The sequence below is a fragment of the Hyla sarda genome, chromosome 2, assembly GCF_029499605.1.
Source record: "Hyla sarda isolate aHylSar1 chromosome 2, aHylSar1.hap1, whole genome shotgun sequence".
In the NCBI taxonomy this organism is placed as follows: Eukaryota; Metazoa; Chordata; class Amphibia; order Anura; family Hylidae; genus Hyla; species Hyla sarda.
This window is the reverse complement of record NC_079190.1, coordinates 339,050,004-339,075,005: the sequence shown is the minus strand read 5'-3', so window position 1 is coordinate 339,075,005 and position 25,002 is coordinate 339,050,004. Positions and strand designations below refer to the sequence as shown.

Genomic DNA, 25,002 nt, shown 5'->3' with positions numbered 1-25,002 from the left:
ATAAATGAAGCAATCTGATTGGTTGCTATGGGCAACTGGTCAACTCTTCCTCTGCATGTACACAGTTTTTTGGTGTATTTTAGGTGCATTGTAATGTCCCAGTACAGAACATAGTCCTGTACTACACTTAGGCCCTGACATGTTGAGTCCCTCAGTGACCTGGGGGCTCTCCTGCAGTGTCTCCCCTGCTGTTAGTACAATGTTAGTTATTGTAATAGGTATATAGTTTGTATGCTAATGGTTGGACAGTATAAAGGACCTTTGGAGGACTAATGTAATTGTCTAAAGGACCTTTGAGATGTCACATGTTATGCTTATGTTACCCAGAGAGTTACCAGATTAACACATGACCCGCAGCTTGACCTATGGGCTTCTAGTTCAGCCCCCTTTATAAGGAAGGGAGGTGCTTCTCTCTCTCTCTCTCCCCTCTCTCTCTCTCTCTCTCTCTCTCTCTCTCTCTCTCTCTCTCTCTCTCTTCCCGCCATGTACCATAAGGAATTAATAATGTTATATTTTATTACTTTGGATATTTACGCATGCGACGATACCTAATATGTTTATTTTTGTTATATTTACATGTTTTATATGGAAAATGGGAAAAGTGGGGTGATGTGAACTTTTAATATGGAAGGGGTTAATGTGTGTTTTTTCAAACCTTTATTAAACTTTTTTTTTTTACATTTTATTGGTCCCTTAGGGGACATTTAGGAGGAATCATTAGATTCCTCATACAGATCAAAACAGTTCTATTGAACTCCATTGATCTGGCGGGGGTATAGATGTATACATATAAATGCGCCGGCGGAGTCACATTATGCGCTGGTGGAGGGTATAGATGTATACAAATAAATGCGCTGGCAGTGGTATAGATGTATATATATAAATGTGCCGGTGGGGTCACATTATGCGCTGGCGGGGGGTATAGATGTATACATATAAATGCGCTGGCGGGGGTCATATTTTTATTAATGAGCTGGTGGGGGGGTCATATTTTTATTAATGCACTGGCGGGGGTCATATTTTTATTAATGCGCTGACAGGGGGTCATATTTTTATTAATGCGCTGGCGGGGGTCATATTTTTATTAATGCGCTGGGGGGGCTTGATATATAGTGCTCTATGCCTCCCCCCCCCACAACACTTTTAATATACATATGTCCCCTAATATTGTTCATTTAAAAAAAAAACGCTGGGATCCCTGATTGGCTCCTCAGAACCGGTCATTCAGGGCTCCCCGCGGGGAATTTTAAAATGAAAGTAAAAAATTAATCGTGTACATCGCAGGGTTGCGGAGCATGCCACCCGCTCCCCAGCTTAAGAACCTCTGATCGGATCGGGTGTCAGAAGTGAGACCGAGTACGATCAATCCCTCAGCCCCTGTACTACAACCCCCATCATGGAACAGACTCTGTTCCATGATGGGGATAGTAGTACAAACACTAATGTAACCTCCCCAGCCACCAGGGAACTCCATTGATCTGTGTGATCTGCAATAATTTGGTAGAGCCTGGTGCAGCCAGGCTCTATGAAATGCAGAGCCATGGACCACAAGGAAGGAGAGGTAATCCAGGAGAGCCATCCACCCTACTAGACAACCAGGGATGGTTTAAAGCTCCCTTTAGACACCACTGTCAGCTTTGACAGCGTCAATCTAAAGGGTTAATTGCCGACTGCGGCGATCGTTGCATGCCGGCAATTAGCAGAGGCCATCAGCTACTGAACAGAGTTGGGAGTCAGCAGGTGTAGAGCGGGCTCGAGTGAGGGGCCTGCTCCATACACCCTGAGCAGCACCAAGATGGACTAGGTGTCCATCATAGGTCGTGAAGGAGTCAAAAATCTTCTTGGGGTGGCAATTTGCTGTCCCTGTGAAGGTGCCGCCTGGGTCCAATGGACCTAGCGGGGCCCATTGTAGGGTCAACCCTGGGAGGACCAATTACTGCTTGATGTTGGGTATATGTATAAAACTGTTTATGTTGGGTATATGTCTGAGGGTTTGGGAAATTGTATTCCAGAAAAATAGTGCAGCACGAGCAAAGTCTTGGGGACTGGAGTAAGACATTCAGATGATATAAGTTATTAGCTCTATATGAAGGTCTCAGAATGTCTCCTTTTTTCAGATGCTGTAATGTGTCCACTGCTCAGTTGTAAAAGGATCTTAGGCTTTACACGGTAGTGTGACGGCCGTCAGGGAACCTGGGGAGAATAGCGGGAGAAAAAATACTGCAAGCGCTGTATTTTTCTCCCGCTACAAAACGGCCGCCCAATGGACACAATTGACTATAATGGGATCCAATGGGACCCGTTGTTGCTCGTTGTGCCCTGTCCAGATAACGGCCGTTAAAGGCAAAAAAATTAAAAATAAATGAATAAAAAAAGAGCTTAAAAGCTATTCTGGATAGGGTGCAATGGCAGTGTTAAAGTAGCCTTATGGTGACATAATGAAGATTTTATTCTTAATACTATCTCTGTTGCAATGTTCTTTCTGCAGGTGCAGTTCATTTGCAGTAGTTGTACATAGCAGGTTGGTACCATTTTATTACTAAGCATTAGGCTATAGGTTTACACATACTCAGGGGCATTGCTAGGTCTCCAAAAGACCGTGTGTTAGAGCCCATAGCCCCAGCCGTGCCCCTTACTGTACCCGAACCACAACCAAATCATGCCCTCCTAGCCTCCTCTATCAATATACTCACTGCTACCAGCAGGCAATCGTACAGTGTGGTTGCATCTATCACACTCCTATCACCCTCAGATCTCTGTGGCCTGTACACACTACCTGAGAGGTAGTATAGTATAGGAGTGTGAGTGCTGCAACCACACTCCTATCACCCTTATTTAATCTGTATATACTCAGGTAGCCTGCACATGCTGAGATCTGAGGGTGATAGAAGTGTGATTGCTGCAAACACACTCTTATTAACCTTAAAATGGTACTCCTGTTTGGAAAAAAATCCCACTGTCACCTGCATGGAGCTTTGGCACTTTCCTCGTGTACGGAGCAGGGGAGAGCCATGTATCCGTCTCTCCCATAGAGATGCATGTTGGGGGCGCGTTGACTACCGCTTTGTTCGGTGGTAGACAAAGCTTCATGCAAGTGGAGAGCCAGAGTGCTGGACAGAAGATTGCAGAGGGTCCCAGTGGTCAGACCGCCCGCGATCAGACACTTATCCCCTATTTTTTGATTAAGGGATACATTTTCCTAAACTGGACTACTCCTTTTAAGCAACATGTACATGTCAAAATCTTACAGATAATAAAAAATAAAATTGTGATATTGGTTTAGTATATGACAGATACATATTGATCCCCATATGATCCCCATAGCCAGAGTAGGCTGCATCTCAGGCTATGGTCACAATTTCTTCTTTCCCTGTCTTTTGTACCAAAAAACTGGCATTATTTTTTTTTAGCTCTTTACATTAAAATAGACAGACAAAAAAAGCTGTCTTTTTCCAGTTATTGAGTTGAATAAAGTTCAACTGTAAATGGCTGGTAATACACACATAAGGGAGATTTATCAAAACTTCTGGAGAGGAAAAGTTGCTGAGTTGCCCATAGCAACCAATCAGATCGCTTCTTTCATTTTTGAAAAGGCCTCTGAAAAACAAGACGCAATCTGGTTGCTATGGGCAACTGCACCACTTTTCCTCAGCACAGGTCTTAATAAATCTTCCCCATTGTTTTATATAAAAGCTATTATTTCAGAAAAAGAGAAACCCTTTTTGAGTAAAAGATGGCTGTGGCAAAAATTTTCTTTTTTGTGGGTAAAAATATGGAAGCAAAAACGTTGTGTAAAGCATGTGTAAGCCTCACGCTCCTGTCATCTCCTTCTCCTTCCTGTTGATTTCTCCATGTGGTGTTCACTGTCTGTCCCTTTCTTCCACCTTGTCCTCTGCTCCATTAGACAGCAGCCATGACTTGACCAGCATCTTGTTCTCCCTGTTATCTTCTTAATTGTCTTTCATCTCTAGTTGGGTATGAAGATGCAACTAGAAAATAGAGAAAGCGCTTGTGTTACGTAAATGACAAATGAGAGGAGGGGGGCATGGCGTAGCATAAACCTGGTGATATAAAAAATGATGGCACTGTAAATCATCACTGTTTCACTTTAGTGCAAAGTACCTGGTACAGCAGGGGTGTGCCTATAGAAGGTGAAGAGGTAGAAATCACACCTGAGCCCTGGCATCTGAGGGGGGCACCTAAGAAGAACTCATACATAGCAAATAGTGAGGGGGGCCTTGGAGGCTGAGAAACCCCAGAATTATAAATGGCACATGACAGGGGCCCTAGGTACGTAAGGAGGGAAGTATTATACATGATTCATGGTGGGTTCTTCTTAAGAATGTTACGTTGGAGCTCAGAGTTTGGCCCCTGGGCTCCCGTTTAACATTGTTTTTTCTGTTTCTAGATTTTTTTACCTTACATTCTACCCAAAAATGTTAGTAAATGTGCTGGCAGCACTCCTATGTCTATTGCTCAAAGACAACCACTGGATATGATACTAAGCATGTGCACACAAAACAATCATTGCTAACCGCAAACAGGAACTTGGGAGATTCATCTGGATTATACCTTAAAAAAAATTTATTATAAAATCGCCAAATAACAAAAGCAGGTTCTGTCTTGAACTTACATGCCACATCACCATAAGCAGAACAATAGCACGCCCTCGGTCACATCCCTAGCCATGCCCCATTACACCAGCATATGCAGAATGGGAATACCTCTTTAACAGAAATATCGTTGTAAGTCTGTCATCTAAGTTTAGAAGGACATCCTATACAGGTGACAGACTGGCAACAACCCCCATCATTTCCACAATAGACCATATAAAAGATAAAATACAGTTGCATCAGGTGACTAACAACAACCATCATCATTACCACAATAGACAATAAATGAGATTACATACAGTTACATCAGGTGAAGTCTTCACTGATTGGAATCGGTCACTTTCCTTTTTCTTCTCCATCCGACCCAGACCGTCATGATGATTTCTTCCAGCTATGTCTCCTCTCTGCAGAACCTGTCAGAAAAAAAAAATTTCAGGCTCTGCATTTTTCCAAGACATATAATGCCCCAAACAGTAATAATAGGTGACCCGAAGTAGGGGCCCTCAGGAGAGAGTTGCCCCTGTAGGTAAATCCGCCAGATAGCCGTCCACTGTTTGAAAACAGTGGAAAACAGTAGGAAACCACCCCTAATAGCTTAGTAATTAGTCCCCATGTTAGCTGGGCAGGAACGTAGTAGCCAGTCCCCCAGGTAGGCAGCAGTTCCCCCACGTAAGGTAGGCAGCAGTTCCCCCACGTAAGGTAGGCAGCAGTTCCCCCACATTAGGTAGGCAGCAGTTTACCCACATTAGATAGGCGAAAGTTCCCCCACATTAGATAGGCGGCAGTTCCCCCACATTAGATAGATGGCTGTTCCCCCACATTAGATAGGCGGCAGTTCCCCCACATTAGATAGGCATCAATCCCCCAGATTAGACAGACAGCAGTACCTCACATTAGACAGGAAACAGTCCCCCACATTAGATAGGCAGCAGTACCCCCACCCAAGGGATGCAGGGACCCCCACTATTCCCATTACCCCTCTCTCCGCCGCGCCATACATACCTGCCTCTGTTAGGGTCATATTCCTCTGTCAGCTCCCTTCAGTCTCTTCTTCTGTTCTTTCCTCTTCATCTGCGCTCCGGCATCTGTTGACGTCATTCGCCCGCCAGAGCGCAGAGGAACGGTCTAACCTCTTGTATCTGCTGGCTTACTGTAGCCAAGGACACAAGAGTGATTGAAAGGCCCTTGGCTCCTCACCCTGTAAAACTTTTACCCAGCGGCACATTTAAGGTAAATGCGGGACATGTGGGGGCAGTTCCGGGATGGCGGGACATCACCCCAAAAGTGGGAATGGGTCGGGACAGTTGGGAGGTATGCAGTATGCACCATTTATTTTTGAAACACCAAGCCGACTTTTTACCTCGCTTAACCCCTTAAGGACAAGCCCATTATGGCCTTAAAGGGATACTTCACTGCCCCAGCGTCCGGAACATTTTGTTCTGAACGCTGGGTGCGGGCTGCGGGGATCGTGACATCATGGCCATGCCCCTTGTGATGTCATACCACGCCCCTTCAATGCAAGTCTATGGGAGGGGGCGTGGCAGTGAAGTTTCCCAGACCAATTTTCGTTTTTACACTTTTGCTTTTTCCTCCTCCCTTTATAAAAATCATAACACTTTCAATTTACACAGACCCATATAAGGGCTTGTTTTTTGAGTCATCAATTGTACTTTGTAATGACATCAATAAAAAAAAAATATATGTGGGGTGAAATTTGTGGTGGCCCGGTATGGGATGGTGTGTCCTCGTAATTCTCCTGCCCTGTCAGGCAGAGTCTCTCCAAGTCCCCAGGGCCCCCTTTATGTGTTATCCCCTATGTACATAAGTTGTATAATAAAATGTACTTTTTCTTTAATAGCTGTTACCATGTGATTGTTACCCAGGAGGCACTAGTGACCAGGTGACCTTCCAAGTGACCTGTGGGCTCCTTGCACCCCTATAAAACCAGGTGAGGGGCTGTAATCTCTCTCTTAGCTCATTGCTATTCCTTCTGAGGCCCACTGCAGTCATATCAGAGTGTCCAGAGCATTGGAGGCCTCAAGCCTAAAGTCTGCAGCCACAAGTCAGCTCAAGTAAGCTTAAAGTCATCTTAATGTCAATTGTCAATCAGTCAAGTCTTCTATATAGTCACCATGGCCTTCACTATAGTGTCTCTACATACTGCAAGTCCCAGCAAACCTGGGATGGTCCCCATGTGTCACTGGTCACCTCCTTGGGATATTGGCTGTACTGCATAGACTGTGTCATCTTTCTACCCTCAGTAAAGCTACCATTGTCCGTAACTAGGCGTTGGTGTCTTCATTGCCCCCGTGCCTAGCCCAGGACCAGTGGTATTACTTTCGGGTGGTTAAGGCTAAACCACGCCATGGGGTCACGACAAGAAGGGGTTAACCCCTTAACGACAATGGACGTAAATGTACGTCATGGTGCCATGGTACTTAAAGGGGTACTCCACTCCACCCTCCCAGAGACTTGCATTGAGGGGATGGGGCGTGACGTCACACGGGGGTGGAGTCGTGACGTCACGGACTTCCGATCCGGTGGTCTGGAGCCAGACCCTCCAGCACTTCCGGAGCAGAAACAGGTGGGTGCCGCATGCTATATTGCGGGGGTCCCCAGCGGCGGGACCCCCTCGATCAGACATCTTATCCCCTATCCTTTAAATAGGTGATAAAATGTCTAGGGGTGGAGTACCCCTTTAACTCACCATGACATACATTTACGCCCCGCTATGTTCGTGAGCACAGAACAGTATTAGCAATCAACCGATTGCTATAAATAGTCCCCTATGGTCCCCTATAGTCCCCTATGGGGACTATTAAAGTGTAAAAAAAGAAAAGGAAAAAAGGTGTAAAATAAAAAAGTTAAAAAATTTGAAAAATCTCCCCCCCCCAATAAAAAAGTAAAACGTCTGTTTTTCCCCATTTTACGCCCCAAAAAGCGTAAAAAAATAATTAATACACATATTTGGTATCGCTATGTGCGTAAAAGTCAGAACTATTAAAATATATTGTTAATTATCCCGTATGGTGACTGGCATAAACGTAAAATTTTTTTTACAAAAAAGTACAAAATTTATGCTTTTTTGTCCCATTTTATTCCAAAAAAAATTATAAAAAATTTATAAAAAGTAAAACCTAAGCAAAAGTAGAACTGATAAATACTACAGATCATGGCACAAAAAATGAGCCCTCATGCCGCCCCATATACGGAAAAATGAGAGAGTTATAGATGGTCAAAATAGGGCAATTTCAAACATACTAATTTTGTTAAAATGGTTTGAGATTTTTTTTAAGCGGTACAATTATAGAAAAGCATATAACATGGGTATCATTTTAATCGTATTGACCCACAGAATAAAGAAAACATGTCATTTTTACTGGAAAGTGTACAGCGTGAAAACAAAACCTTCCAAAATTTGCTAAATTGCGGTTTTCTTTTCAATTTTCCCACATAAATAATATTTGTTTGGTTACGCTGTACATTTTATGGTAAAATAAGTGATGTAATTACAAAGTACAATTGGTGACGCAAAAAACAAGCCCTCATATGGGTCTGTGGATGGAAATATAAAAGAGTTATGATTTTTAGAAGGCGAGGAGGAAAAAACGAAAATGCAAAAATAAAATTGGTCTGGTCCTAAAGGGTTAAGTACCAGGGTGCAAGGGCGTACCTGTATACCCTTTGTCCTAAAGGGGTTAAAGGGGAGATTTGAGTTGAGAGATTACCATAACACTGTTGATATCTTTTTGTGAACTGGCTTTTTCCTGTTGGAGTTTTCTTCTTCAACTAAAAATCCCATAGTTCCTTGTTTGAAAGTGTGAAACTCCCCCCCATCCCCCCCACTCACACACACATCAGCCATCCCACCCATTAAAACACAAATGAGCTGCATTCCATTCAAAAGACCTGTGTTTTCTAACCAGGATGCCCACAGCTGTTGCAGAAATACAATTAAAAAGAATAAAACAAGAATAATACGCTCTAAAAGGAATAAAACAAATAGCAGAGCACGGTTTTCATTTAGAAATACACCCATGAACAGAATAATTAAAAACACCATCATGAAAAATTGGTTCATGTTACAAGCAGACAAGAATATCCATGAAATTACTAGTCAGCCCCCGTAGTTACATACAAAAGAAATCGCACGATCAGGGATCATATTAAAAAACGCAAGTCCCTAAAAATCAAACCTAGTTCAGACTGGTACACAAGAATGATAGGGAATTTCTCCTTCAGGTCTTGTTTGTTTTGCAAATGTAATTCCAATGCCAAAACAACTAAATTGGGGAGCTACACTGTGTATGTTAAGCAATGTATAACTTGTAGATTGGTCTATGTGGTTTACAGTCTTTCATGTGATTGCAGCTTATATTATATAGGCCAAATTAAGCGCCCACTCTTCCATAGGGTCAGGGAGCATTTTCGGTCTCTTAGGACGGCTGCCAGGTTTATATCACATATGACGGAAGTGCACAATGGTAACTCAGATTCACTTATATTCGCTGCCCTATAGAGAGGCGAATATGCACAGAAAGATAAAGATAGACACCAACTGCTGTAACAGAAAGAGGCCTGTTCGTTACTCTGGCTGGAAGCCACAGGTCTTCTTTGTTTAAATTATAAAGATGAACTAGATGCATTATTATAGATGTTCTAAACTTACCTTTTCCTGCCTTGCTGTTTTACGTTAGAATTGTTTTTAAGCTCACTGTCTATCTAGCACAGAAGGTGTTAATGTTTGTTGTGCATAGTGTTACCTAGGTGACACGTCTTTTGGGCTATAAAACTTACCTGTCTGACGTCATCCCATATCAGGGGCCTGACAAAGCGCGAAAGGCGCGATACGGTCCGTCGGCCGCAGTTTGTGAAACCCCCACATCCTTGTACCATCGATGCTGCCTCTCAAGATGTGATGTACTTCGTGATCAATAAAGAATAATCCATGTTGCATCAGATGAGGTGAGTGCTCCGTCATTCTTCCTTTCTTGTGAGAAGCAGAAATACAATCCTAAAAAAAATGGATTTGAGATGCAACAAAACCTAATGTGCAAATAGAAATATTATAAAGAAAGGTAATGTCCATCGATTGACTCAGGAACGATTCTTTATTGATACACCAGGATAGACATACAGGAACACTGTAAAAGGTGACGCATTTTGGCTTGCACTAAGAAGCCTTAGTCATCTTTTTTGTATGACTAAGGCTTCATAGTGCAAGCCGAAACGCGTCACCTTTTACCGTGTTCTTGTATGTCTATCCTGGTGTATCAATAAAGTATTGTTCCTGAGTCAAGCGCTGGACATTACCTTTCTTTCTAACGTTTTCGGACGAAGTCTACATCAGGTCCGTGCGCCTACAACGGGGTGAGCTGTTACGTATTCTGCTCGCAAATAAAGATAGTATCGCGTGAATTAAAATGCCACTAGGTCACTATATGTGCTCATAATATTGTAAGGATATACATGTTACTGTAGCTTGTTCAGTCTAAAACCGTTGCTATATGTTATGCATGCTGCCATCTATTCTATTTATGTACAATAGCTACAGCAGCTAATCTAAAGTAGTCTGCATCAGGCTGCCTTTGAAAATATCGCTTGTAATAAGCTAGTTACAGTTCATCACATGTAGTAGAGTGAGGCGGGGTAAGCAGAGCTGAGTCGAGGTCAAGCTGAGCTCTGCAACATGAGCAGGTCGTGTGTCTGGCTGGCCAATGGGTGGTCATGTGAGTCCAAGCCCAACAAGCCCCTCATCCAGTCTCATCACAGCCCTCTGTACTATCACCTCCCCATCTCATCAGAGCCCTTCAATGTACTAACTAGGGATTGACCGATATCGTTTTTTTAGGGCCGATACCGATAATCGGTGGAGGTTAGGGCCGATAGCCGATAACTTATACCGATATTCCGGTATAAGTTATCGGCTATTTATCCCCCCGCGACACCGCTGCAGATAATTGATTTAAAGCGGGCGCTTTAAAGAGGTACTCCGGTGCTTAAACATCTTATCCCCTATCCAAAGGATAGGGGATAAGATGCCTGATCGCGGGAGTCCCGCCGCTGAGGATGGCCGGGATCATGCACGCGGCACCCCGTTTGTAATCAGTGCCCGGAGCGTGTTCGCTCCGGGACTGATTACCGGCGACCACAGGGCCGGCGGCGTGTGACGTCACACCTCCACCCCCGTGTGACGTCACGCTCCGCCCCTCAATGCAAGCCTACGGGAGGGGGCGTGATAGCCTGCGGCAGTGCCGGAGATCGCTAGGACGTATGCATATGTCCAAATGCGCGAACGTGTCAGATGCTTGGACGTATGCATATGTCCTATAGCGGGAAGGGGTTAAGAAATATAAGGAAAATAAATCTATATTTTATAGTTACATACTTGGATAATACTACAGCGCACTGTGTTAATGCAACACTAAAAGATATACACATTGTACAATTGTCCTATTTTGTCTTATGCACTATCCTCTCAAAATCCCTATCTATTCCTATGAGTGCCCGGATAGCTCAGTCGGTAGAGCATCAGACTTTTAATCTGAGGGTCCAGGGTTCAAGTCCCTGTTCGGGCGGCACTCTAATTTTTATTTTCTGTAAGAACTACATACAATGCTACAGTTTGGAGACCACTGCTATACAGAATTAACGCATTAACGTTGTCAGCTACAACATAGAATCTCTCCCTTTTTTCTTTTTACCTCAAACATTTTCTACATGGGCTGCGACGCACAATCTTTGTATATACACATATAAAAACGCATTGAAATTAATCCAGTGTCAGGATAACACACACATACAGTTTTAATGAGGAAAAAGTATTAACAAAAAATGTTTTATAGAATATAAATAAAAAAATTAAATACAAACAAAAGTTGAACGAGCCGCCCGAACAGGGACTTGAACCCTGGACCCTCAGATTAAAAGTCTGATGCTCTACCGACTGAGCTATCCGGGCTCGTTGAAAACTGCTTTGTCCAATACTATTCCTTATGCAAGAAATACCAATGCACTACATCCTCTTATTAGCTATACGCAACACTTCAGGGAGGAAGGGGTTATTTTATCTCAGCATGATGGCTACAGAGCAATGGAATCACGTCAGCAATATGACCGCCGTCCGTAACTGGTGAACTGTAGCTACCTTTATGAGCCGCTGCCTCCTCCAACTGTAGTTACTTTATGAACCACTGTATATTCCCGGCGCTGTAAGCAATGCACCAGACCGTGTGGCCAGCAACGACTGCCTAGTGCATGCTCAGTAGTCTCTATGGTGTCGAGTTCCGGACTCGTTTTAGCCGTTAGGACAAGGTTTCTCTTTAGAGAAAGCGGAAGTGGACCGGAAGCGGGGATTTCCCGGGATATGGCGCCTAGTCGTGCTTAGTCGTGGCCGGGAGGCGGCTAGTGGGCCAGGATGCCGGCGTTACGAGACGTCATAGGGCGGATATAGGGTGAGAAATAAAATGAGCTGACGGATGACCTTTGACCCCTGGACAGAATTTGACATGTAACTGCTGTTCGTTTAACCTCCAGGCCGTAGAATGACGTCATCACCGGCCATAGTACTGTAGAGTATTAAAAAGCGTGTCAGCGAGGGATAACGAAGTGCGGGCCTACATGTGGTCACATGTCCCCCACAGGCGGGGTCAATACTACTTCGCCTGCTGTGTCCTAAGGCCACGAGGGTCTTGTCAATGACGCGTCCGACTTATACACGTGTGTAAACGTGGCTCTAGCCTCACAATTAAACCAATCCGGTTTCCTGTCACCTATAGTCCTGAGGCCTCCATAGGAGTCAGTGAATGCTGTGTGCCCTGCTATTCTGCCTGTTACTATTACTGACAAGTAGAGGCAGATTTATGACGCTGTCTATAGTCCATAGTAACCTATGACATCACAGCTTTCACTTCTGGAGATTCTGAGGGAAATGAAAGCTGAGCTGTGATTGGTTGCTGTGGGCAGCTAATAGATTTTCTTTTAGACCAGTGGTGTCCAAACTGTGGCCCTCCAGATGTTGCAAAACTACAACTCCCAGCATGCCCGGACAGCCGTTGGCTGTCCGGGCATGCTGGGAGTTGTAGTTTTGCAACATCTGGAGGGCCACAGTTTGGACATCACTGTTTTAGACAGTGATAACTCAGCTGTATGTGAGCTGTACCAGCCTCACCCCTGGGCACCGGGGCTCCTCTAGTGGTTTTGGATGGTATTTTACTCTTTCACTCCAGATTATGTTATTTATATTATTTGGGGTGTACCCTTACATAAAGTGCAATTTTTGAGAATATTGGGGGAATTTATTAGTTTTTACCCACATTTTAAAATTTTTTGCAAATTTGAGACTTTTTTTCCATTGAGACCGTCAAGAAAATAACTTGAATTCAGTGCGGCATGGTCAGCTGGTTGGTGATTTATCAGCCGTGACTTTTTAAAGCTGGCGATTAAAGGGGTACTCCGGTGCTTACACATCTTATCCCCTATCCAAAGGATAGGGGATAAGATGCCTGATCGCGGGAGTCCCGCCGCTGGGGACCCCCGTGATCTTGCACACGGCACCCCGTTTGTAATCAGTTCCCGGAGCGTCTTATCCTTTGGATAGGGTATACGATGTGTAAGCACCGGAGTACCCCTTTAAAGGAGATATCCAGTGCTGAAAAACTTATCTCCTATCCTAAGGATAGGGGATAAGTTTCAGATCGCAGGGGGTCCGACCACTGGGGCCCCCTGCGATCTCCTGTACGGGGCCCCGGCAGCCCGCAGGAAGGGGGCGTGTTGACCACCGCACGAAGGGGCAGCTGACACGCCGCCTCAATACAACTCTATGGCAGAGCCGGAGCGCTGCATTTGGCAATCTGCGTCTCTGCCATAGCGATGCATTGAGGGGGCGTGTCAGCTGCCGCTTCGTGCGGTGATCAACACCCGCTATCTGGCCAGCGAGCCGGGGACAGGAGATCACGGGGGGGGGGGGGGGGGGTTTCAACGGTCGGACCCCCGCGATCTGAAACTTATCCCCTATCCTTAGGATAGGGGATAAGTTTTTCAGCACTCTGCTACCCCTGCACAATCTCATATCAGCTCGGACGACACTTTGAAATTTGCTTAGATCTACATTATTTAGCTGCACCTTTCCATGAATTTGGGGGTGTGAAAAATAACATAATTTACACACACAATGGTAGATTCTTTTGTAAATAATTGTAGTACATTGTAGATGTAAAGATTATCCTATACTGTATTAACCTTGTCTCCTCCAACATCATATTGGGAGAGAGTGGAGCCCAGAAATGATAAAATCTGTATATTTGCTTCCAGTGGTTAGGGAGGTGTATCTTGGGCCGAATTTCAGTGCTCAACATACAATGGTACAGACAGTCCAGATCTGTGAAACGTGTCACAACTGGAGGAACTGACCAATCAGAATTGGCATTCACTGGTAAATCACCTCTATTACTGAAGTGCATGCACTGACTGGCTGTCTGGTAGCGCCCCCTACAGTACAGGGAGGAACTACAAGTTCTGTACTACTCCTTACCTGTGCCAGGGTTAGCTGCTCCTTTGGACACCAAGTAAGGGCGGCTCCATTTGGGACACTGTGTGTACTGTATAGGACCTTGAAGAAGCTCCTGTCCTCTGCATAAACCATTGTTTCCCAACCAGGGTGCCTCCAGTTGTTGCAAAACTACAACTTCCAGCATGCCCGGACAGCCAACGGCTGTCCGGGCATGCTGGAAGTTGTTGTTTTGCAATAGCTGGAGGCGCCCTGGTTTGGAAACACTGACATAGACGGTGATTTACAGCTCCCAGCAGCTCTTTCTTACTTTTATATGTAAGGATTTGCTTTATATATATATTAGTTTCTACTTATTTTTCTTTAATCCTCACTTTTTCCTATTTTTGGATGACATTTTGGTGCCTTTAGAACCAATTACCAGATTTCCATAGAGTTCTGGTCTCAACATACAATGGTTTCAACATACAATGGTCGTCCTGGAACCAATTAATATTGTAACTTGAGGGACCACTGTAGTATATATCTGATCTCTGCACATTTTGTCCTGTGTCTGCAAGGAAAGCCAATACAAGTCTATAGAGGGCAGAGGTGGGAGCTCTGCCCACCAGCTCTAGTAGAACTGCAAATTAGAGATGAAGCCTCTAGAACAGAAATCTGCTAAAAAACACTGATTACCGTATATAATGACCAGGGATAGTGCTGCTTCTCAGGCTTATCCAGACAAGTACACTTGATATGAATATTTCCCACATTATAAACCCCAACTGTCGTACATTGGGGGTGCACAAGGTAAATCTGTATGCACAGCTGTCTAGTGTACAGCCAGTGGAGGTAAATCCTTCTCCTAACTCCTGTCAGGAGAACAGGAATCCAGCTTCTATACAGTAAACAGCGGAAAGAAGTCAATGGGTAGCAAATTTGCTGCTGACTTCATGCAGCTATTGAATTGGTAAAAAAAAAAAGGTGTAGTAGTTGCCTATGGAAACCAATCAGGACTCTGCTTTCATTATTCAAAGGTTTAATTATTCACACGGTTTGGTACATATCATCTAATCCTGGCACATTGGAGCAGAATGTGTTAATGGTGTGCTACTAGGGTGAGTTTTCAATCAGAAAAATCTGTTGTGGGACCCGTGGCAGAAATCCAGGTCTCCCATGATACACCAATCTTCCACAACCCACTGTATCCAAAAGAACATGTACATAGCCCACTTGATGGTAGTTTTCCTCCGTTTGTTACACTCACATACGTTAGATTAGTAGCGTATTGATCAGAAAACCAGTGGCACCCCCTCTTCTGGCCTGACCAGGGTTTCGCCCTTTTGGCTTCATCCATTAATGTATCTGATAAGGACTTTTTCCCCTTGTAGGGGGCAAATGGCATCTGTTAATGTTTTTTGTGGCCTGCCTCTAAATTAACCCAGGAGGGTTATAGGTTAAACTTGATAGACTACTTTTTTTTTTTTAGCCTTATCAACTGTGTAACACTTAATCTTGAGAATAAATTTAAAAGGAATCTGCGTTTTCATGTCCCCAACGATAGTTAAAGGGGTACTCCGGTGAAAACCTTTTTTCTTTTAAATCAACTGGTGGCAGAAAGTTAAACATATTTGTAAATTACTTCTATTAAAAAATCTTAATCCTTCCAGTACTTATTAGCTGCTGAATGCTACAGAGGAAATTCCTTTCTTTTTGGAACACTGATGACATTACGAGCACAGTGCTCTCTGCTGACATCTCTGTCCATTTTAGCAACCATGCATAGCAGATGTGTGCTAAGGGCAGCATCGTGGCTCAGTGGTTAGCACTGCTGCCTTGCAGTGCTGGGGACTTGGGTTCAAATCCCACTAAGGACAACATTAAAGAAATCGTTATTTTTATTATAATAACGTCAGCAGAGAGAACTGTGCTCGTGATGTCATCAAAGAGCATTCCAAAAAGGAAAGAATTTCCTCTGTAGTATTCAGCAGCTAATAAGTACAGGAAGGATTAAGATTTTTTTAATAGAAGTAATTTACAAATAGGTTTAACTTTCTGCCACCAGTTGATTTAAAAGAAAAAAGGTTTTCACCGGAATACCCCTTTAAAGCACAACTGTAATGAAATTTTGGTGCAAAAACCTGCACACAGCCTTTGTACTGTGTGCAGGTGGTGGGTATAGCAATATTTTTGCCTAATATTTGCAGGCTTTTATTCAAAGCCACTGATGGTCGGATAGGCGTGGCGCGAGGTACGCGATGCCCCGCCGCCCCCATGCCTACCCCGTATGTCAGCGCTTGGACCACTGTGTGATTGACACACAGGTCCCAGCGCATGCGCCCTTCAGCTAATGTAACCTGCGCGCCGTTGTGTGTCATCCAGCAAGCATTTGCTCCTGCCGCCGTCTTCTTCCTCAGTGCGCCTGCACAGAGCAGCGCACAATCAGGTTAGTTCTCGATACTAGGTGCAGAGAGAGAGCGCGCTAGCACTGCGCAGGTGCACTGAGGAGGAAGCCACGCCTATCCGACCGTCAGTGGCTTTGAATAAAAGCATTTTTTTGGGGTCATGAAAGCCTGCAAATATCAGGTAAAAATATTGCTATACCTACCACCTGCACACAGTACAAAGGCTGTGTGCAGGTTGTTGCACCAAAATTTCATGACAGTTGCGCTCTAAAGGGGTTCTCCGCTCGCAGCGTCCGGAAGTTTTACGCCGAACGCTGTGTGAGGGCTTCCGTGTTCGAGGCCGCCCCCTCGTGACGTCACGCCCGCCCCCTCAACGAAAGTCTATGGGAAGGGGGCATGACAGCAGTCGCGCCCCCTTCCCATAGACCTTCGTTGAGGGGGTGGCCTCGAACACGGGAGCCCGCACACAGCGTTCGGAGTAATAAACTTCCGGAGGGCAGGGCAGCGGAGAACCCATTTAAGGTCTGCTTTTATGTATATGTGTGTATCTATTTAGTTTAGCATTTACATGCCACTGATCTTTCGCCTATGTAAGGATGGCATGGGTTTATTTATCATCCGTGCCCGTTGTTGATTAGGCCAGTTCCCACTTGGCTTGTGTATATCCATGCATGTCATAACATGTCAAGAGTTAACAGTCAATAGCAGTTGTGTGCAGTGGTATATTCCCCTACATCAAACTGTTTGCCTGTAATTTCATTTTTTTTTTGGTGCACTGTACCCGAAGATACTGCCATATCAGTTTTGAAGCTTCTTCCGTCGCCTGTAGTTCTTTTTTTTATTACTTAAGAACTAAAGGAATAGTTATCCACTCTGTGGGCAGTGTAGAACAGGACAATATTTACTCTTAGGTTTATCAAAGGTTTGCTAGTGAATGATATATTTTTATTCTTTGTCCCCTGCATGTAGGTACACCTTCAGACAGCTTTGACACTGCCAAAATGTCAACTTCTACCTCCTCGCAGCAGCTGCTGGGGCTAAACCCCTCTAATCGTAGCTTCCAGGACTCGGAGGGGAACACGGTATGTGAACAGCTCATCATGAGGCATCCACAAAATACTTTACTGACTGCCTTTTATATGACAAATGTGACAGCTCAATTCTCGGAAATGTTTTTTTCTTAGATTGTAGTTTTTTCTTATTTTGTGTTTGAATAATAGGGACAAAAAAACTAACTTTTTTTTTGCCCATAGCAACCAATCAACGACGGAGTGGGGGAGGGGGGGGGGGTTAGGCCTTACTAATACTGCCTAATTTTTACAGACAGACCTTAAGTGCACCATATTTCTCACTGTGGCACAGTCGGAGTTTGTTCGTACAGTGTTTAAGTCTCATAAACTTTAACCCATACTTATATGGAAAGTTTGGTGTAAAACGTTCCAGGCTGTTGCTGCATTGCCTTGTATTAACAATACAAAGTAATATATCTAATTTAGCTTTACTTGTGTATGCAGTCATGTGATGAAGGAACAGGAGGGATCCCATTGGCTAGTCTTCATACACAGTAAGGCCGTGTTCACAGAGATTCTCTGTGCGGACATTCTGGACACTGCTGGGCCTGCTAGGACAGCACAGGAATGTGCCGTCTCATACACAGCTATGCATTCGGTACAGACTCCGCACAAAGAATGAATGTGTTCATTCTTTGTGTGGACACGGAAATTCCCCGCGTGTGCACAGAGCAGCAGATTCCCATTGAAATTAACAGGACTCTGCTACAGCGGAATTTCCGACGTATGAACATACCCTAAGTGACAGCTGCTATCAGATCAAGCATCTAAAGGATAAAGTTACAAGTGACAGTGGGTTGATCGTACGCTTCTAATCCCACACAGCACGATTACAGTAAATTCGATTCGTCACAAACTTCTCGGCTCGGCAGTTGATGACTTTTCCTGCATAAATGAGTTCAGCTTACAGGTGCTCCCGTGGGCTGGCAAAGGTGGATACAGTCCTAGGAGACTCTTTCCTAGGAATGTATCCACCTTTTCCAGCCCATCGGAGCACCTGAAAGCTGAACTAATTTACGCAGGAAAAGTCATCAACTGCCGAGCTGAGAAGTTTGTAACAAATCGAATTTACTGTAAGTTCGCTCATCTCTAATCACGACCTGTGCCTCCGAACCTCAGTTGTCTTGTACAGTGTACCTCAAAAAGACTGTTTAAACAGAGTGCTGATGTCACTGGTCAGGTATGGCATAGTATTGAACAGTGAATGCAATCCAATGATAGCTTATAATAGTCCCCTAATAAAAAGTGTTAGGGTAGGAACACATGTAGCAGACATGCTGCAGATTTTCTGCAGCAGAAAAGTGTGCCAACAGCAGAAGTGGGTCCAGCTGGGAGGGGGAAGTATAACACCTTCCTTGATATTTTCCTTTTCAGTTGAATCCACTTCTGCATTTGACACATTTTCTGCTGCAGAAAACTGCAGTGTATCTGCTACGCGTGTTTCTACCCTTTAGAAAAAAAAAAAAAAAATAAATATATATATATATATATATATATATATATATATATATATATAAAAGCTCCTCCCCTTATAAATAATCACCCTCTTTTGGGTATTGGTATTGCAGCTTGCAGAATTGTCCGAAATATTAAACTATAACATTATTAATCTTGCAAGGTAAACCGTGTAAACGTAAGACAATGCCAAATGCAAAAATTTTAATTGGCTGTGTCCTCAATGCCAAAATATGCCTGGTTCTAAAAGGGTTAAAGGAAATCTGTCATCAGTGTCACCTGCACTAACCTGTTGTTAGACAGGTAGTGCAGGTGAAATTGATGACAACGGTCATTACCTTGTCTTGTTCCACGTGGTCGTTCTCCGGTTATCCTCTTTGGTATCTTTAGCTCTGGGCCCGAATTGTAGCATGGGCGGAGTTTATTGATGTCACCGATGCTGTTCTCTGCTCGGTTCCGCTGCTGATGTCACTAAGCTCCGCCCATGCTCCAAGTCGGCCCAGAGCTAAAGGTGCCGAAGAGGAATACTGGAGAAGGACCGCATGTAATGGGACAAGCTAAGTACCGTTGTCATCAGTGTCACCTGCACTACCTGTCTGTACTGACAGGTTAATGCAGGTGACACTGATGACAGATTTCCTTTTAAAGAGAATCTTGAACTCTCGATGTGATTTGTTTTAAAAATTATATGTTCTAATAGTAGGGATGTAAGAAAAAATCGATTCCCGCGATTATCGCGATTTTTTCATTTGCCGATACTGAATCGATTCAAAATATTTTTGAATCGATTCTTTTAGTGATGTGGAATTTGTATCTCCTGATGCACAGAACAGCATGTCCCGGGCATCAGGAGATACAAGTTCCACATTTTGTCAGCCGGATCTGACGCGGCGGCGCTCTGGGTGTACGGAGCGGGCTCCGACTCGTGCCCGCTCCATACTCTGCAGCCCCCGGCTGTTCTCAGTAGCCGGGGGCCGCCGCTAATAGCCAGCATGCAGCGATCGCCGCGGCTGGCTATTAACCCTTTAGATCGCCGCTGACAACGGTGTCTAAAGGGAGATGTGTATGCTCTCCGTGGCTCTGTCATTGATAGAGCCTGGCTGGACCAGGCTCTATCAATGGATCGCAGATAAATGGAGTTCAATAGAACTCTATTCATCTGTCTGAGGAATCTAATGATTCCTAAAAGACTAATAAAGTGTACAAAAAAAATAAAATAAAAATAAAGTTTTAATAAAAGTGTAAAAGACATTGTTTTTTAGACAGAATCTGGATATATCGCGATGTATCGTCACCTAGACGGTATCGGGATATATCGAATTGCCACACTGGTATCGCGAATCGAATCGCCAAATTCTTGGCGATTCACACCCCTATCTAATAGTGTAACTTTTTTTTAAACTCTGCCCTGTGCCGTTCCTCTATTATTTCTCCTGGAATGTATGAATAAATTAACAGGGTGTAACTATTCACTAGGGCAGAAGGAAATACACTGTTAATGCAGTCCGGACAGTGTCACAGTATGCAAGGACACGCCCCAATTCATAATATCCAGTTGTCAATTAATTGTAACAAAGGAGCAGTACAATGCAGATTGGTTAGGAAATATTTTTCAGAAATGTTATAGAGAATATAAGTATTTACTGAAGTAGACATGTCAGCGAAGCAGAAGAAAGACAGCCTTGATCTATGTTTCCCCCTAAAAAAAAAAAAAGCCTAAATAAGAAGCACGTTTAGACCTTGTAGTATTTTATAAAACACTCCAACCATTTTATACCACTACTAACCATAGTAGAAGAAAATGAAAATGTTTTGACCAAAATACATTACCAAATGAAAGCATATTATAATTGATGCTTATAAAATGTCTAAAATTTAGCCATCTATTCAAGTCATAAAACCAATCTCTGACAGAATCTGGACTACCACGTCCACTTTAGCTAAGCTTTACCACAAATATCCCCAAAAAATAGCTAAAATAATATCTTTATTACATACCAAAATTAAAAAAGTCCAAAATATTAAAAAACAGCAATCCATTCAGGTTAAGGGGTCTCCAATATTGGAGTACTCAAATGGGTCAATCCCCAAAATCTAATTATCCTGACGCGTTTCCCCATATACAGATAAAGATACGGTTCATCAGGGGTAATGAACCGAAATGTACATGTAAAGATGGAGATATCCCGGCGCCGGGATATACTATCTGTACTATTCCACTCTATATAACAAAATAGCACACAAAGTACATAAATGGCACATAGCACATAGATGGCACAAAATAAATGGCACATAGCTGACAAAAACATTAAGGCAAAACAGTCATGTGGATGATTCTAACTGGTTTTTACAGTCAATTAATGTTCTTGGGTTGCGGTCTAATCTCCTTCATATAGATTAGGATAATATCCACATTAGTACACAAAAAGAGGATAATTGCTAATGATGTCCAGCCTCTCTCATACTGGCCCACACTGCTAACTTTGTAAAACTCCAGATGTATCCTTCATTATGAAACATAGAATGTTCATGCACTTCTAGAACCACTGGAATTACTGGCGCTTACTCAACAGTGATATTGCCCCTTTAAGCATAAGGTCGCCTGCTAGATGAAATAGGATAAGCCACAAAAAAGCTGGATGCCTTGGATGTAATTATATATAGATGAACTTGTCAGCCTCAATATGTAACTGGTAGTGAAGAACTTCTCTTCTTGACCACTGCCTATCTGCATTCCTGGATGGTGGTCATAGTTTTGGCGCAGAATCCTCATTTAAATTAATCGTAGCCTGCCTACTCCTGTGTAAATAGCACTTAAAGGGGTACTCCGCTGCTCAGCGTTTGGAACAAACTGTTCCGAATGCTGGAGCTGGAAGCTCGTGACATCATAACCCTGCCCCCTCATGACATCAGGCCCCACCCCCTCAATGCACATCTATGTGTGGGGGTGTGATGACTGTCACGCCCCCTCCCACAGACTTGCATTGAGGGGGCAAAGCAGGATTAGGGGGCGGGGCTATGATGTCACAAGCTCACGGCTCCAGCGTTTGGAACAGTTTGTTCCAAACGCTGAGCAGCGGAGTACCCCTTTAACTCCTTCCAACTAAATCACTTCACTAAATGGTTTTAGAGCGCCTGCAGTGGCTGCCTGTAGAGGACAGGTGACCTTAGACTGTTAGCAGACATGGTGCTCAGAAGAATGCAGTGTGACATAAAGCGGTGTTGTGGATGCATATTTGTCTGCCCAGTAGTACTATACCTTTTAATAACCTTGTGCAATTTTCCCCTGCATATTTTAGGTACGACCAAAACCAACTCTATTGAAGCTCTTGCACACAGCAGGGGCGAAGGGAGATACATTTACCATAAAACAGGTGAGCTTTTCTATCACTCCGCTACTTCAATTTAGGTTTTATTAATATCTGCACAATCCCTTTTCATTCCAGATAAATTCATTAATGACATAATGTATATTTTTTCTGTCTTTTTACATTTTTGAATAGAAGTTTCATTTCATAATATTTATTTTTATTTTTTTTTTCAAATATGGATATGGTAACATAGCCTGCTGGAAAAACATTTTAAGGGCAGCGTATTGTCATCTCTTACTATTCTGGTGGGTGAATTGAATAGAACTGAATAAAATTGTTCAGATGCTACAACCTTGAAAAACATCTGTATAACCTGAGGTTATTCTGAATAATGTTGTTACATGTACTTCAGAATGTGTGAGCATAAAGAACTGTTATTGTTTGGTTCTCTCAAGAGGAAGGCAGTCCAAGTCCACCTTTAGTAAATACCTGTACTATACCAAAAGGGAGTAGATTAGAATCTGACTAGCAGACTGCTTTTGTGTACATAGTAGAACATCTATGGACTTGAATATGTACAGTTACCTGGCTGTTTTTTTTTTTTATTTTCTTTTTATTATTGAAATGGTTTTATCGGTGAACATCAAAATTAACTTTTATTGACAAAACATCTTGGACAAAGTAATAAAAAGTGCATGTTCTTAAAAGGGGTAATCAGACTTAAAGAGAAACTAACAGCTTGTTCTCCTGCACTTAAAGGAAAACGGTCACCCACGGTTCACCCACACTAAAACCAATACACCGGGTTATAGTGCGGCTGAACAGGAGACCGATGTGGGGTCTCTGACTTATGTACATATCTGCAGTCTGGCGCCCGGTCCCTCTGAAGATCATCTTCTGTCTTCTCTGAATTGCACGCTGGAGGCGGGCCCACCTGCTGGATTTGAATATTCATGGTTGCTGGTCACGTGAGCGCTCATGTGACAAGTGACCATGATGACCGGGCGCCAGACTGCAGGTATGTATATAACAACACTTCAGGAATATAGGTTCACTACTGTGGTGGATGTATACAATCACATTGGCTAACCCTCAAAACTGATGTAATATTGAGACATTAGCCAGCATATCCTTACATGAAGGACATACTTGAGCCCGCACACCAATACCAAGTTTTCTCAAGTGGCACGGGACCTAACACTAAACCTACCTGTGCATGATAAGCAAAACCAGGGGCCAGTGGGCAATTACAGCAGCATGAAGTCCGGCTCACAGACTGCTCCTGGGTTACCTCCAGTGTGGCTGAGCACACATACAATGGGAGGAGGCAGGCAGACTATAAGCCCCACCCAAGTTGGCTGATATGTTGCTGGCCTCACAGGTGTACCTTAATGCTACCTAAAATGATAATAAAGGCGCATTAGTATACATTTTCAAAAAGGCTACTACTTAGACGTGGTCTAAGATGGCATGAGGTGCTCAACCCCAAATGCGGATGTGCATTTATTTTATTTAAACATCATTATGTACCTTTTGGGGTAGAATCCTTGAGGATTGGTTATACATTTTGTATATAACTCCGAAAGTACTTCACTACACCGGGTTATAGTGCGGGTGAACAGGAGACCGATGTGGGGCCTCTTAATTTTACATACCTAGGCTACTACTTAGAAGTGGTCTAAGATAGCAGGAGGTGCTCAAGCCCAAATGCAGATGTGCATTTATGCTGGGGGGCAGATCCTGCACTTGTGGTCCGCTGCTATGGGCGATCCCCAGCATAAAATGCATACTATGGGGGATGCTTGCAAACGACCACAAGTACCACAATGGCATCCCTCACCAGATGAATAGGTGTGGATGTGAAACATGTAGAATACAACACTACTACAGGAATATAGGTGCACTACTGTGGTGGATGTAAACAATGACATTGACTATCCCTCAAAATTGATGTATTGTATTCTATATGTTTCACATCCACACCTATTCATCTGGTGTAGGATGCCATTGTGGTATTTGTCGTCATTTGCAGACATCCTTCATTGCATGCATTTGTAGGCTGGGGATCGCCCATAGCAGCGGACCACAAGTGCAGGATTTGCCCCCCAGCATAAATGCACATCTGCATTTGGGCTTGAGCACCTCCTGCTATCTTAGACCACTTCTAAGTAGTAGCCTAGGTATGTATATAAATCAGAGACCCCACATCGGTCTCCTGTTCACCCGCACTATAACCCGGTGTAGTGAAGTACTTTCGGAGTTATATACAAAATGTATAACCAATCCTCAAGGATTCTACCCCAAAAGGTACATAATGATGTTTAAATAAAATACAATATCATAGGATGCTTTAGTTAACAGTTTTATTCAATATATAAAATAGTATGTTGCACTATATATACTCTGGCACAAAATATAAAAAGGATGACGAAAACCACTGGGCCCTAGCGGTGACACACCCCCTATATGTAAAAATCAGAAAAAATAATGTAAAATAATGTCCAGCACTCGGGTGATCTTATATGTGAGATCTAATTAAAGGATTCCGGTCTGAAAGATTATTGAAAATCTGTGAAAATTATTATTAAAAGTCCTTTGCTGAGCGATGTTACAGTCTTGGCAAAAGGTATTGTAACAAATGATGTATCATTGCTGTGG

At 43.4% G+C, this 25,002-nt stretch overlaps 2 protein-coding genes and 2 non-coding genes across 7 annotated transcripts in view; 2 read left to right on the top strand and 2 right to left on the bottom strand.

Moving 5' to 3' along the window:
- PIK3C2B (phosphatidylinositol-4-phosphate 3-kinase catalytic subunit type 2 beta) overlaps positions 1 to 11,894 on the bottom strand; it is a 129,884-nt gene extending 117,990 nt beyond the window's left edge. Inside the window, exon 1 of one of the 2 annotated variants that reach the window (XM_056558098.1) lies at positions 11,761 to 11,894. The gene's annotated coding sequence lies outside the window, so the exon portion shown is untranslated. Of the gene's footprint in view, positions 1 to 9,410; positions 9,548 to 11,760 lie in introns of those variants that run through there. The other variant, XM_056558096.1, reaches the window with a different exon arrangement.
- Positions 9,442 to 25,002, top strand: part of MDM4 (MDM4 regulator of p53) — a 38,664-nt gene continuing 23,103 nt past the window's right edge. The window contains exons 1-3 of one of the 3 annotated variants that reach the window (XM_056558103.1): positions 9,442 to 9,578; positions 17,478 to 17,590; positions 22,333 to 22,407. In XM_056558103.1, the coding sequence (XP_056414078.1) occupies positions 17,510 to 17,590; positions 22,333 to 22,407 (156 nt within the window). In that variant the 5' untranslated portion in view covers positions 9,442 to 9,578; positions 17,478 to 17,509. Of the gene's footprint in view, positions 9,579 to 11,888; positions 12,068 to 12,088; positions 12,333 to 17,477; positions 17,591 to 22,332; positions 22,408 to 25,002 lie in introns of those variants that run through there. The other 2 variants (XM_056558102.1, XM_056558101.1) reach the window with 2 other exon arrangements.
- TRNAK-UUU (transfer RNA lysine (anticodon UUU)) lies at positions 11,119 to 11,191 on the top strand. The gene has a single exon. It is a non-coding gene; the product is annotated as a tRNA-Lys (tRNA).
- Positions 11,502 to 11,574, bottom strand: TRNAK-UUU (transfer RNA lysine (anticodon UUU)). The gene has a single exon. It is a non-coding gene; the product is annotated as a tRNA-Lys (tRNA).